The 12,955-nt window shown below is 36.1% G+C and overlaps 1 protein-coding gene across 1 annotated transcript in view; it reads left to right on the forward strand.

Annotated features, from left to right (window-relative positions):
• MYO3A (myosin IIIA) overlaps positions 1 to 12,955 on the forward strand; it is a 266,360-nt gene that overhangs the window by 149,897 nt on the left and 103,508 nt on the right. The window contains exons 16-17 of the mRNA XM_050804485.1: positions 3,849 to 3,947; positions 4,036 to 4,150. Coding sequence (XP_050660442.1) covers positions 3,849 to 3,947; positions 4,036 to 4,150 — 214 coding nt within the window. The remainder of the gene's footprint in view (positions 1 to 3,848; positions 3,948 to 4,035; positions 4,151 to 12,955) is intronic.

Consider the following 12,955-nt stretch of genomic DNA (forward strand, 5'->3'; position numbering starts at 1 on the left):
AGCCAAGTAAGGCAGGATTCTTGTGGTAACACAGCTCACAGTATGATAAAACTTGCTGATCACTCATGGTTTCTAGCCTCTCATGAAAGTAAGAAATGAGTTCATCTGCTAAGATTCAGCAGGTAGATAGCAAGAGAAGGGGACTGAGGAGACTGCATATCTAGGAGGAGAGAGTTTATAAGGTGGGAGCTGTGATTAAAAAGGAAAAACTAAAAGTGTTGCTTTATGGATACCCTGTAGTCCCTTAAGAATGCAAAGCTTCATTATTAGCTTTCTGATTGTTGGCCACTTCATTGAATATTCAAAGGTTTCACAGGAATTAAGCTACATCCTTGTGAGTACTTTGCCACCGTTTGAGGCTGTCAGAGTCATTGGCTGCACAGGTAATCCCCAGGATGCAAAGCAGGTGAACACACACATGAGACAGCCCTGAAGGCCTTCCTGCAAGCAGCTGAGTGGAACTCACTCTGAAGAAGTGTTAGAAGCTCCACAAGTAGGAGTGAGGCCACAATCAGAGAAATGACATTTGGTAACTTGTAAGACCCTGTGTCTGTCCTCAGGCAGTCCTGACCTGGGAACCCCTGGAAACATTAGCAAGTGTGGGATACTGTAATGCTCTGTGTTCTTAAGCACAGCTTGATATGGTTAGGGACCCTGGGTAAGCTTTGGAGGTGTGTTCTTTTCCTGTTTCTTTAACTTTCTGATTGTCCGTTGAAGGTCAGTATATTCCCCAAAGTTTCTCCAGGTCTTTTCAAATTATAATTCCCAATAAATGGAAACTGATGAAAAGAAATCCATTAATATTGTGTGTCTAAGTTTTAACACTTAACTGATATGATGTACAATTAGTGTACATTGTTAACAATCACAAATGTTAACTGATACAAATGTGATTGTGATTGTTAACACTTAACTGGTACAATGTACAATTAGTGTATATTGTGAACAATGTAGTACAGTGTTAACATCACAATTGCACTATATTAGTTGATGTTAGCAATCACGTTGTTAGCACTTAACTGATACAATGTACAATTAATGAAGTGCACAATCAGTGTGCTTCATTAGAAGAAAGCAAACTGAATTATATGCTGTGCCAGTCGTAGAGAAGTTTTTATTATTCTGTGGTGAGAAAAGACAAGAACTAAAGGAAACTTTCAGTTTCGTTCTAACTTCAGTCATAGGCCATGTTGGTGTTTCTTGCATTATCACTGGTGACTGCAAAAAGTAACAGAATAGGATGAGTTCTGAAGGGTGTGCCAGTCCTCACTTCAGCACCCAGTCTCTGGACCACCCCTTTTCTTTAAACCTTCACTTTTCTTTGCCCCATGACTAGATTCTCCTGATTCCTCTCCTACCTCCCTGAATTTTTCTTCTGTTTTAGATTTATCCATCCAGTCTCACACTGTGTATTTACCAAATATTTGTCCCTGCAGCTTTTCTCTTTTGTTCTCTACACTCTCTCACTTCACAAATTCTTCTGACGTTATGGCCTCAACAGAGAGCCCTACGTGATTGACACCCAAAGACATACTTCTCCCCCTCTCTTAAAACTGAAAAAAGTTTACATTTTTAAAAAATTTCCAACTACCTACATATCCTGCTACCATCTCAAATTCAACTGAATACACATCTCAAATATATTTATTTTCCCATAGCCCCTTTCTTTTGGAATGGGACTATCCTTCTCTAATTATATTAGACCCCCTGACTCTCCCTTCACTCAGGGGAGAGTTTCAGTGCAGAATGCATACTAACCAATAGCGTTGTTACTTTTCTCTTTAGAAAATGTCTTCCTTCCTTTTGAAATACTAAGGAAGAACAGAGATCTGCATTATTCACCTTATCAAGCTCTACCCTTTCATATTAAGTATTTCAATTTGTTAACTTTCAAGAAAGACCAAAGAGAGTACCTTCAATAGTTATTAGTGTGTCACAAGTATCAAATCTTCAATGTTATTTTAAACCTACATGACTGATGTATTGGAGTCCTTATTGAGCTTCTGTAAAAATTATTCTTGTAATGGCTTTTGGCAGAATGTCGGATCAAAACTAGAGATTATAAAATAAAGCCACAGTTGTTCTGAAACTCCAAATTTTACTGCATTATTGGAAGAGTAAATACAGATGGATATATTTGAGTTACTGTTGATTCTGAGGAACACTTCTACATACTGAATGAATAATTTCTAAAGAGAGCAACAGTAAATTTCCATCTCTACTGAGATGATACTGCATCGTGTACAGGGGGAGAAGACCCTGGAACGTTTTTAAGTCCTTTCTTACCTTTTAAGTAAAATAATTTATGTATAATTATGCATATCATGAAGTGAGCTTTTTTCTGTTTCATGTACTTCATATGGAAAAGAATTCAAAGACCCCTCTGTTCTACTAAAAATAAGTTTAATAATAATAATTCCTTTTCTGAAAATATTTCATTGGCCCCCTAAGTTTGCTGATAAAGGCTGTGGAGGGAGTGAAGGAAAGGAGCAGGGCGAGAGGGGATACAAGCTGCCCCTGAAGTTTCCATCTTGGGTGTGATGAGTTTAGGACCCAGAGCACAGTTCAGGTCACTGCCAAGAGTGGCAGAAAGGGTAGTATCCACAACAATTTAGTGTCTCCTGCCCCAGTCCCTATGGTGACATGCAAAGCTTTGTGGTAGGATGAGAGTTTTATACCAACGGAAAGAGAAGTAACAATAGAAAGAAGTGAAGACGGCAAGGCCTTCTGGTTGAGACATTAGAATTAATTTAACCACTGTAAGAAGAATCCTACCCTGCCCCAACCTGTGAGCCTGGTGAGCCTGGTGATAATGGAGTGAACAGTCAAGTGAAGTTTGAGGACCACCCTCAAACAGGAGGAGGATCTAGGAGGAGGACGGGAAGGGGAATGCCACAGGGAGATGCAAACCCCAGGGTGTCCCAGTTGACCACTAGGTTCATCAAGAGTGGAAGTAAAACAGGGCAGTAGAGACGGGGAAACTATAGAACAGGAGGTTCAGCCTCTGCTGTTTCAGCAGAGAGCCTGAAAGTGTGGTCTTTCGCTAGAGCCCACTAGAGCAGAAGGAAGACATGAGGGAAGGAGGAGAGGGGACCCCAAGGTCCGAGAAATTATGTTGTGAAACATCCTGAAGTGGAAACTTACCTTGTTGTAATCCATATTCCCTTAATGACATTATTGCAGCATCTGGAAAATGCTATTTATACTACTTAGAACCACAGAATCATGGGATTTGAGGCTTATAAGAAAGAGATTCCTCATACAAGTAAGAAAACTACACCTCAGAAAGACAATATTCAAAGGTGGTTAAAGGCATGGGCTTTGGAGTCAAATATACCTGATTCAAATCCATATTAATTATCAACTCTGTGGCTTTGGGGGAGATTGGTAGCTCTAATCCTCAGTTTCCTTCTACATAAAATAGGAAACACATGCCCATCTCGGGCCTATGGTGGGTTAATGAGATAATGTAGCACTTATAACCATTGGCATGGCTGTGTACATTATTCTTTTTTCTGTCTGCTCCACTGGCAGGTAAACTCCAACGAGTTAGGGATTTTTGACAGTTTTGCTTCTGCTATATCCCCAGTGCCTGGAACAGTGCCTGGAAGTCACTCCCAAATGTATATTGAATGATTCCTATGAAGTGATTAAGATAATGTCTGGAATTTAATGACAGTGGTTGTTAAAAATAATGACAACAATAACGACCACAGAAAGCCAAAATGCACTATTCAGAAAAGCCCATATTAGCACTCACAGTCATTGTTCAAATAATTATATTTTCAAGTAACTTAAACAATAAATATTCTTACTAACTCCCTTACTGAAAATATCTTTTTTTCCAGTGGAGAAAAAAATTTTCATATTTTTTACTACATTTATGCTGGTTTGGCTGAAAAGAAGAAACTAGCCCATTACAAACTGCCTGAAAATAAGCCTCCCAGGTAATCTACCAGGTTGTACTTTCATCAATAATACTTTCACTTTTCACTTAATTTTAGACTTTTATCCTTCCTTTTATATATTTTTTAGGTACCTACAAAATGACCACCTCAGAACAGTACAAGACATCATGAATAATAGTTTCTATAAATCCCAGTATGAATTAATTGAGCAATGTTTCAAAGTCATAGGTTTTACAATGGAGGTAAGTATGAAAGACACTTGAACCTCTTTAGAAAGTATCTTTTTATCATCATTAATGTTAAGAGCATTTATTGAGTGCTTAATATATACCAGCATAAGTGCTTTACATATATTAGAACAGCCTTATGAAATAACTGGAAATATAAAATTTACTTTATGAGTGAAGAAATAGTGGCCTTGAGATATAATTGAATTTAGTTTTGTTCTTAATCTTTTATTTTACTTATACTTACATTTCCCATATACATATATGGGAAATATACATAAACATATATATATATATAATTTTATATAAATGCAGAAGTGTGCATGTTCTTTTTAGTGCAATCTTTTTAATAACTTTATTAAGATATAATTTACATACAATATAATTCACCTATTTAAAGTGTGTATTTCAGTGACTTCTAGTATATTCATAGAGATGTGTATTCATGACCATAATCATTTATAGAATATTTTCATATTATAAATTTTTCACCCCAAAAAGAAATATGGTAGCAATTAGCATATTTCTGACTCAATTCTGACTTCATCCCTACTTTCTATCACTATAAAATCTGCTTTTTCTGGACATTTTACGTACATGGGATCATATAATATGTGATCCGTTGTGACTGGTTTCTCTCAGTTAGCATAATGTTTGCAAGGTTCATCCATTTTTGTAGCGTGTATCAGTACTTTTTTTGTTGTTAAATAATATTTCATTTTACGGATATACTTCATGTTATTTGCCCATTCATTAGTTGATGGGCAACATTTGGGTTGTTTTCAGTTGTCTATTATGAATAATGCTGCTATGAACATTCATGTACAACTTTTTGTGTGGACATAAGTGTTCATTTATCTTTGATATATACCTAGCAGTGCAAATGCTGAATAGGGTAACTCTGTGTTTAACTTTTTCACTAAATTGTTCAACTGTTTTCCAAAATCGCTGCACCATTTTACATTCCCACCAGCACTGTATGAAGGTTCCAATTTCTCCACATCTTCACCAACACTTATTGTTATCTGTCATTTTGATTATAGTGATTCCAGTGGATGTGAAGTGGTATCACTTGAGGGTTTGGTTGAATTTACCTAATAACTTATGTCTGTGGATCTTTTTTGGAGAAATGTTTGTTCAGATCCTTTGCATGTTTTCTAATTGGGTTATTGTCTTTTTATTCTTGAGTTGTAGAAATTTTTTATATTCTAGGTACTAGCTCCTTATCAGATATCTGATTTGAAAAAAAAAATCTATTTGTTATATTTTCCCTTTCTTGATGGTGTCCTTTGAAGCACAAAAGTTTTTAAATTTTATGAAGTTCAGTTTATCTATTTTTTCTTTTATTGCTTATGATTTTAGTGTTATATAGAAAACCAGGCTCACAAAGATTTATGCCTAAGCTTTCTTCTTATAGTTATATAGTTTTAGCTCTTACATTTAGGTCATTGTTCCATTTTGAGTTAGTTTTTGTGCATATTGTGAGGTAGGGATCCAACTTCATTCTTTTGCTTCTGGACAATCAGTGTACCAGCACCATTGTTGGCAAGATTATTCTTTCCCCATTGTTCTTGGTCAAATATCAATTAACCACAAATATATAGGTTTATTTCTGGACTCTCAATTCTATCTCATTGATTTATATATTTATCCTTATACCAGTATCACACATGAGTATTGTAGCTATGTAATAAGTATTGAGATTAGGAAGCATAAATCCTTCTACAACTTTGTTCTTTTTTTAAAATATGTTTTGGCTTTTCAAGGTTGGTTCCTTAAACTTTAATATAAATTTGAAGGATCAGCTTGTGAATTTCTAGCACCTTTAAAGAAATTTTTTTTGTTCAGCTCTCTCGTCCCCATCTTACCTCCTTAAATCTACATCTGCTCTCTTTCTCCTCCCCTAGCTAATGGACATATACAGGATCCAACATTCCATATTTACTTACCTAGTCCTAGAGTCTTGTTTATAGATACACACACACACCCCCATGCAAATGTGTACACATGCATATATTTGGTGAGATGATCATTCTTTTATTAATATGGGATTATATTACACACACTTTTCTATATCTGATTTTTCTTACTCAGCAATACCTGTGAAAATCCCTTCAAATTACCTAATATATCACTGAATCACCTCTTTTAAAGGCAGTAAAATGTTCTACAGTGTGTACTACCATAGTTTATTCAGCCATTCACCATGACGGGGTATATAACTATAAATGTTTCCGGATCTTTGCAACCATGAGCAAAGCTGAAGTATGTCCTTAATGACTTGTTCATTTCTTTCTATGAAATAGGTTCCTAGTAGCGGAATTTCTGGGTTAAAAGGTACATATATTTTACATTTCAATAGAACTTGCAAAATTGCCTTCCAATAATTCTGTAGCACTTCACATTTCCACCACCGATACATATTAATACCCTTCCCTCACTCATTCCTGCCAGCAATGTGTTGTGGCTTTTTAAATATTTCCTAGTCTGGTGGGTGAAAGTAACATCTCATTTTAAATTTGCATATCCTTGACAAATAATATATTTGAACATCTTTCCATTTGTTTGCTAGCTGCTTAGATTTACTCTTATGAATTGTATATTTATATATGTTGCCCCTTTTATTAAATTATTTAGATGCTTTATGTCAATTTTTAAGGGCTCATTGATTATAGACATATGTTTCTATCATTTGTGTTATAAATGTTTCTTTATAGTTGTATATTTGTGACTTTTTGTCATATTGTTTACCATAATGAAGTTTTAAATGTTTGTTTATTCAAACAAATTTACCTTTTTGTTCATAACATCTAGGTCTCTAGTTTCGGTTAAAAAGTTTTCCCCTAACTCTAGGTTGTACGTGTAGTCTCCTAGATTTTCTTGAAAGTGAAAACAAAAAATTTATCTTTAATCCATTTGAAATTTATTTTATGGTACCAGATGGAGCACCACTTTTCTTTTATTCCAGATGGAGAGCCAGAATTGACTTATCCTATATTAAGGCCTTATAAGACATGTAATCTATTTTTGATGCCTCTTTTAGCCATCCATCTATGTTTTCTATTTCTATAGCAGTATTCTGTTGACTTGATTACAGTGGTTTGATTCTGTGTTTTTCTAGTAAGGCTATTCCTGCTCTCACTTTCTTCTTTTCCATACTTTCCTTAGCTATTGTTTAGCATTGCTTGTCCATACAAACTGTAAGATCAATGTGTTCAATTCCAACAACCCCATTGGGACTTTTAATTAGAATCGTATTGAATCTATATATTAGTTTTTGGAGCAATGTCATTTTCATGATATGTATGTCTTCTCATCCTAAATTATTAAGTGACTTATGTACTTTTTGTCATATGATTTTATGTTTGTTTAGATGCTGTTTTGGGTTTTTAATAATAATCTATAGTTATATTCATCTAGAACTTGCATCTTATTTTTAAATTTATTAACAACTATGTTAAGGTTTTTATTATAAGTAAAATGAATTTTCCATTGGTAGAAATTTTGAGATATATAATCATGCCATTAGCAAAAAAAAAGAGTTTTACCCCTTTCATGTTATATCAGTCATTTATTTTTCTTTTTTATACTTAGATCATCTAAGACTAGTCTAAATCAATATTAAGTAATAATGATTATAGTTGGCCTCTCACTCTAGTTTCTGATTTTAAACGGCTTTAGTGTTTTGCTATTTTTTGAAAAAGAATATTTATCGTAACTAATTTCCTTTTATTGCTGTTTTACTTAGGGTTGTTCTTAGGAATTCTGCCGAATTTTACCAAATTTTTTTTCAGCAGCTATTGATATAATTATATTTTTTCCTATGGCAATTTGTTGATGTCTCCTTATTATGTTGATAGATTTCTTAATATTTAAATATCCTTACATTTCTGGAATAAGCCAAATAGAGTCCACCTATATTATCTTTTTGATAAATTTCTGTATCTATGAGCTAGTGTTTTATTTAGAATTTTTGCATCTATATATTTAGCAATGAAATTTATCTACTGTTTTTGTTTTCTTTTATATCAAATTTGATTATTAAAGTTATGCCAGTGAGCTTTTTTCATTTTTTCTTTGGCCTATGTGAGTTAAAATCAGTTCCTAATGTTCTCTGAAGATAAGAAGCACCTCGACACACATACGTGTTACCCAGACCTACCGTATAGAAATTTCTGAGAGAGATCTAGTATTACAGCATCCCATTAATTCTTATCATTAGAGAAGATTGAGGACAATGTCTTTTAAAACTTTAAATAAAGATTAGGGGCCAGGCGCTGTGGCTCACGCCTGTAATCCCAGCACTTTGAGAGGCCAAGGCGGGTGGATCATGAGGTCAAGAGATCGAGACCATCCTGGCCAACATGGTGAAACCCCGTCTCTACTAAAAATACAAAAAATTAGCTGGGCATGGTGGCAGGCGCCTGTAATCCCAGCTACTTGGGAGGCTGAGGCAGGAGAATCACTTGAACCTGGGAAGCGGAGGTTGCAGTAAGCCAAGATCACGCCATTGCACTCCAGCCTGGGCAAAAAGAGTGAAATTCCATCTCAAAAAAAAAAAAGAAAGAAAGAAAGATAGATTAGGGTAAAACTCAACTGTGTCTGACCCTTGGGCCTTTTTGATACTGAGTCTTTAATTACCTTTCTGATTCTTCTATGGTAATTATATTTTTGAATTAGTTTTTCTCTTTTGGGTTATTTGTATTTTGCTAAGAAATTATCATGAAATCTTATGCCATAGATTTTCTTGCTGAATTTTCTTATGATACTTTAAATTAATCCCATTCTGGCTTTGTTTCCTTTCTCATTCCAATGAGAAATTCTCATTTTTGCCCTTACTCTCTTTTATCTTTAATTGGGTTTACAGGGGGTTTTGAATCTTAAAAAAAAGAAAAAGGCAAAACCACAACAGCTATTGGATGCATTTTACCCATCTGATAAATGTTTTCATGTCTGTATTATTGGTTTTAATTTGATTTTTATATTTTTATTATTCATTTGTTTCTTCTTTTTTTTTTTTTTAAAGAGAATACTTGGTTCCTGTATTTCTTTACATTTGTTATTGAGTAATGAAAGCATTTAAGGCTAGAAATTTATCCCCAAGTAATAAACACTTCCTTATGTCCCATAGGTTGTATTTTTAAATTTTTGTAACAAAGCATCGTGTTTAATAGGGACTCCTAAGGCTTTTAGAGAAACTTTCAGACTTCGCCGGTAATAGTTTATTGTTTGCTACATTGATTCAGCGTGTGTGATGAAAGAAGATTTTACTCTGAATGTGAATCAGGCTTTTAGATGAACGCTTTCTGGAATTTTAGATGAACTCTTTCTGCAATTCGTTGAATTTTGATTTCATTTTCATAAATGACACTCCTGCAGCTTTAAACAGTCAGTGTGTCTGCTTAAGAAGTTTACCAGGATCCTTTGGGTTATCAGATCTCTACTAAGAGCTTAAGCTAAAACAAACAAACAAAAAACTAATTTTTCAATTCTTCTCAAAAAAAATTAGAAAATTGAATCAGCAATATATAAAATGTAGACATGCTAATAGAAGTGAAACTTTATAAAAAATATTCAAATTGTATGCTATGAAATTATTGAATCTAATGATTTTGTAGTCTGTTTTTAAGGCACTGTTGACTCCCTTCCAAAATGGAAGACTGTCAGCAGTAACTTTAGTTCCATGATCCATCTGCTTGCCAAAAGTAGTATTTGTAAAGATGTAAGTGCTTTTGGCATATTCTCCAGATAGGGAACTTCTGCTGTCGGCGACTCTGAAGACAGGAGTCTCTCAGTCTTACCTTCTCTTTGAAAGCTTTTGGCTCCATCTTGAGTATCCTTGGTGCAGGCTTACAGGAGGTAGGGACTGGGGGATATTTTCAAGACCTTGCCCCTAGAAGATAAGTGTGATCTTACCAACTGGGTGAGGGTGGAGAAGAAGTAGAGTAAATGGATTTTATTTTGATTGGAATTAGGGCCCTGCCTTACAAGGGAGGTTTAGGTAAATCCAGTGCCGTCTTTGTCCATCAAGATCTTAGAAATCTTCACTGATCCATCTCCCCAAAGCTAACTTTATCACCCAGAGATGTTCCAGACAATTATTTGGTAGAACAAGAATACATAGATTCAAATGGAATTCCAATTATTTACTATCTTATTTAATAAGGACTTCTTGAAAGAGAGATTTTGTTTTGTACAATCCATCTAAGAATGAAAAATGTAGAATAATGATATGACAAGTTGTCCACTGTAAGAAATGAGAAATAAAAATTACTATGAAAGGAACTTTGTTAGACTTAACTGACAAACCAGACAGTATCTGTAACAATGAATATTTAGATTACAGTACTACCCTCTAATCTGCAGTTTCACTTTCTGCAGTCTCAGTTACCTGTAGTCAACTGCAGTTTGAAAATATTAAACAGAAAATTCTAGAAATAAACAATTTTAAATAGCATGCCGTGCTGAGTAGCATGATGAAATCCCACTCCTTCCATCCTGGTAAACGAATCTTCTCTTTGTCTAGCATGTCCATGCTGTATAGGCTACTTGCCCCTTAGCCACTTAGTAACCCTGTTAGTTATCAGTTCAAAAATACATAGTACATATAGAGAGAGTTCAGTACTATCTGTGATTTTGGGAATCCACTGGAGGTCTTGGGAGGTATCTCCCATGGATTAGAGGGGACTACTATAATCTAGTGTGTTGTAGTCAAACAATAGTGGTTGTGAAACATTCCAACTTTTAAAGTAAACTTTTCTAGTATGGGCTTTCTCCTTAACCAAGAGGAATTCAGATTTGATGAAGAGACTCTTTCCTGGCTACTTTTACAGGTCCAGAATTTAGAATCTCTCATTGAGTAATCTGAATAGACATTGCTACTCTGTTTCTAGAGGAATTAATTGGTGGTAGGGAAACATAGGTGAGAGAGAGTTTGAGGAGCCAGAGGGAATCTAGAAGGCTACTTCCAGCACCAGTCAAGAATTATTAACAAGTCCTCTTGGGACCAGAGGGGGAGTTATTGCAATGAGTTCCCCCAAAGAGTTCTGATTTTACTACAACATTATGAATTATAAGGACAACAAGAAAGTTGTACTCTAGACTCAATGGCAAGCCAAGATTGAATGCATCCTTAGGAAGACACTTTACTCACAAAAAGTTGCGAGCTGAAGTTAAGTGACTTTTTGGCTTAAACGTAGAGACTCCAACTTGACCATCTTCATTTCTGAATGATGCTTTCTCTCCATTGATTCTTGGAACCCACCTGGATCTTGGGGTTGAGAAGTCAGGCTGTCCACTCTGTATCTACTACACTGCAGCTGTAATTTGGGAACTCAATGGTTCTGTGGTCTCTAGGTCAGAAAGGAGATGAATGGGCCCCTTCTCTCTCAATGCACTAGATGGTTTTTAGGCTATAAAATGGAACAAAAATCCATTGTTTAATGCATTTTCTCTGAGGACTTTTGGAGACGCTTTCAGACTTTGCTCTTAGCTGTAATTTGTTACAGTGAGACAGTACCTGGTTCTTAAGTGGCCAGTATGTGAATCTCATTCCCCCATCTCCCTCCCTCCAAAAAAAGTGAAGCAGCAAAGGTTGGCAGGATGTCTGGATTGATATATAAGGACAGGAACATTGACCTGACCATAGCACCGTTTGTCTGAGAATTGAAAGAAAATGATGAGAAGTGAGTAGGAGTTGAACAATTGAGAGACCACTAAGCATTTAGAACTTACCATGGATACCTCATGTAAAGGATAGAGTGTGCATACCCTTGTACATGCCATGAGGTCTGCGTGGTAGACACCCTATCATGCCGAAATTTGTGCCACTGACCTTTTATCTGATTGTCTTTTGGAAACAAGATCTGAACTGTAGGACCTGGAGTCAGAGATGACCCTGATATATTTCTGGAAAATTGTTTTTTAGGCTTTCTTTGTTTCTTTTTTCTTTCTTTCTTCTTCCTGATATCTTTCTGGAAAATCATTTTTTTGGGTGGGTGGCGCCTTCCTTCCTTCCTTTCTTCTTTCCTTCCTTCCTTCTTTCCCTTTCTTTCTTGATGGGATCTCTCTGTGTTACTTAGGCTGGAGTGCAGTAGTGAAATCAGCTCACTGTAATTTCAAACTCCTGAACTCAATCTGTCCTTCCACCTCAGCCTCCTGATTAGCTGGGACTATAGGCGATTACCACCGTGCCCAGCTAACTTTTTAAAACATTTTTTTGTAGAGGTGCATCTCACTGTGTTGCCCAGGCTGGTCTCAAACTCCTAGCCTTAAGTGATCCTCCTGCCTCAGCCTCCCAAGTAGCTGGAATTACAGGCATGAGTCGCTGTGCCTGGTGATATTTTTAATACTAGAGAAATAAATGTGTTCGTAATGGCTTCAACTCTGGGAGAGGAACTCCCTGACTCAGAAAGCATGAGTTTCAGCCATATTTCAGGTGATATGTGGCCCCCACCCAAAGACTACAGATGAGCTAGGGGCACACTCCCAGGAGACTGACTCCATATGCCACCCTGTTCTAAATATAGTCTCATTCTTATGCTCTAATTCTGATGTCCCAGGCATCATAAATGACCACTTGAATGTTTTGCTCTTGTTAACCTAACCCTAATTCTACCCCTACCCCTACCCTTTCCTGGGCATGACCACTGCCAGGCGCATCTTTCCCTGCTGCCAACATTCAGTTTCAAATCTGGCCCCTCCCCTTCCGCTGCATCATTTCCTCTCAGCCCTCCCTAATCTGGTCCTCACCCTTCCCACAGTTTGTACCTATGGAGACAAGCTGATTCAAGCACTCAGTGTCCTGGCTCTTAAAGCAGA

The sequence above is a fragment of the Macaca thibetana genome, chromosome 9 (assembly GCF_024542745.1).
Source record: "Macaca thibetana thibetana isolate TM-01 chromosome 9, ASM2454274v1, whole genome shotgun sequence".
NCBI classification, from domain to species: domain Eukaryota; kingdom Metazoa; phylum Chordata; class Mammalia; order Primates; family Cercopithecidae; genus Macaca; species Macaca thibetana.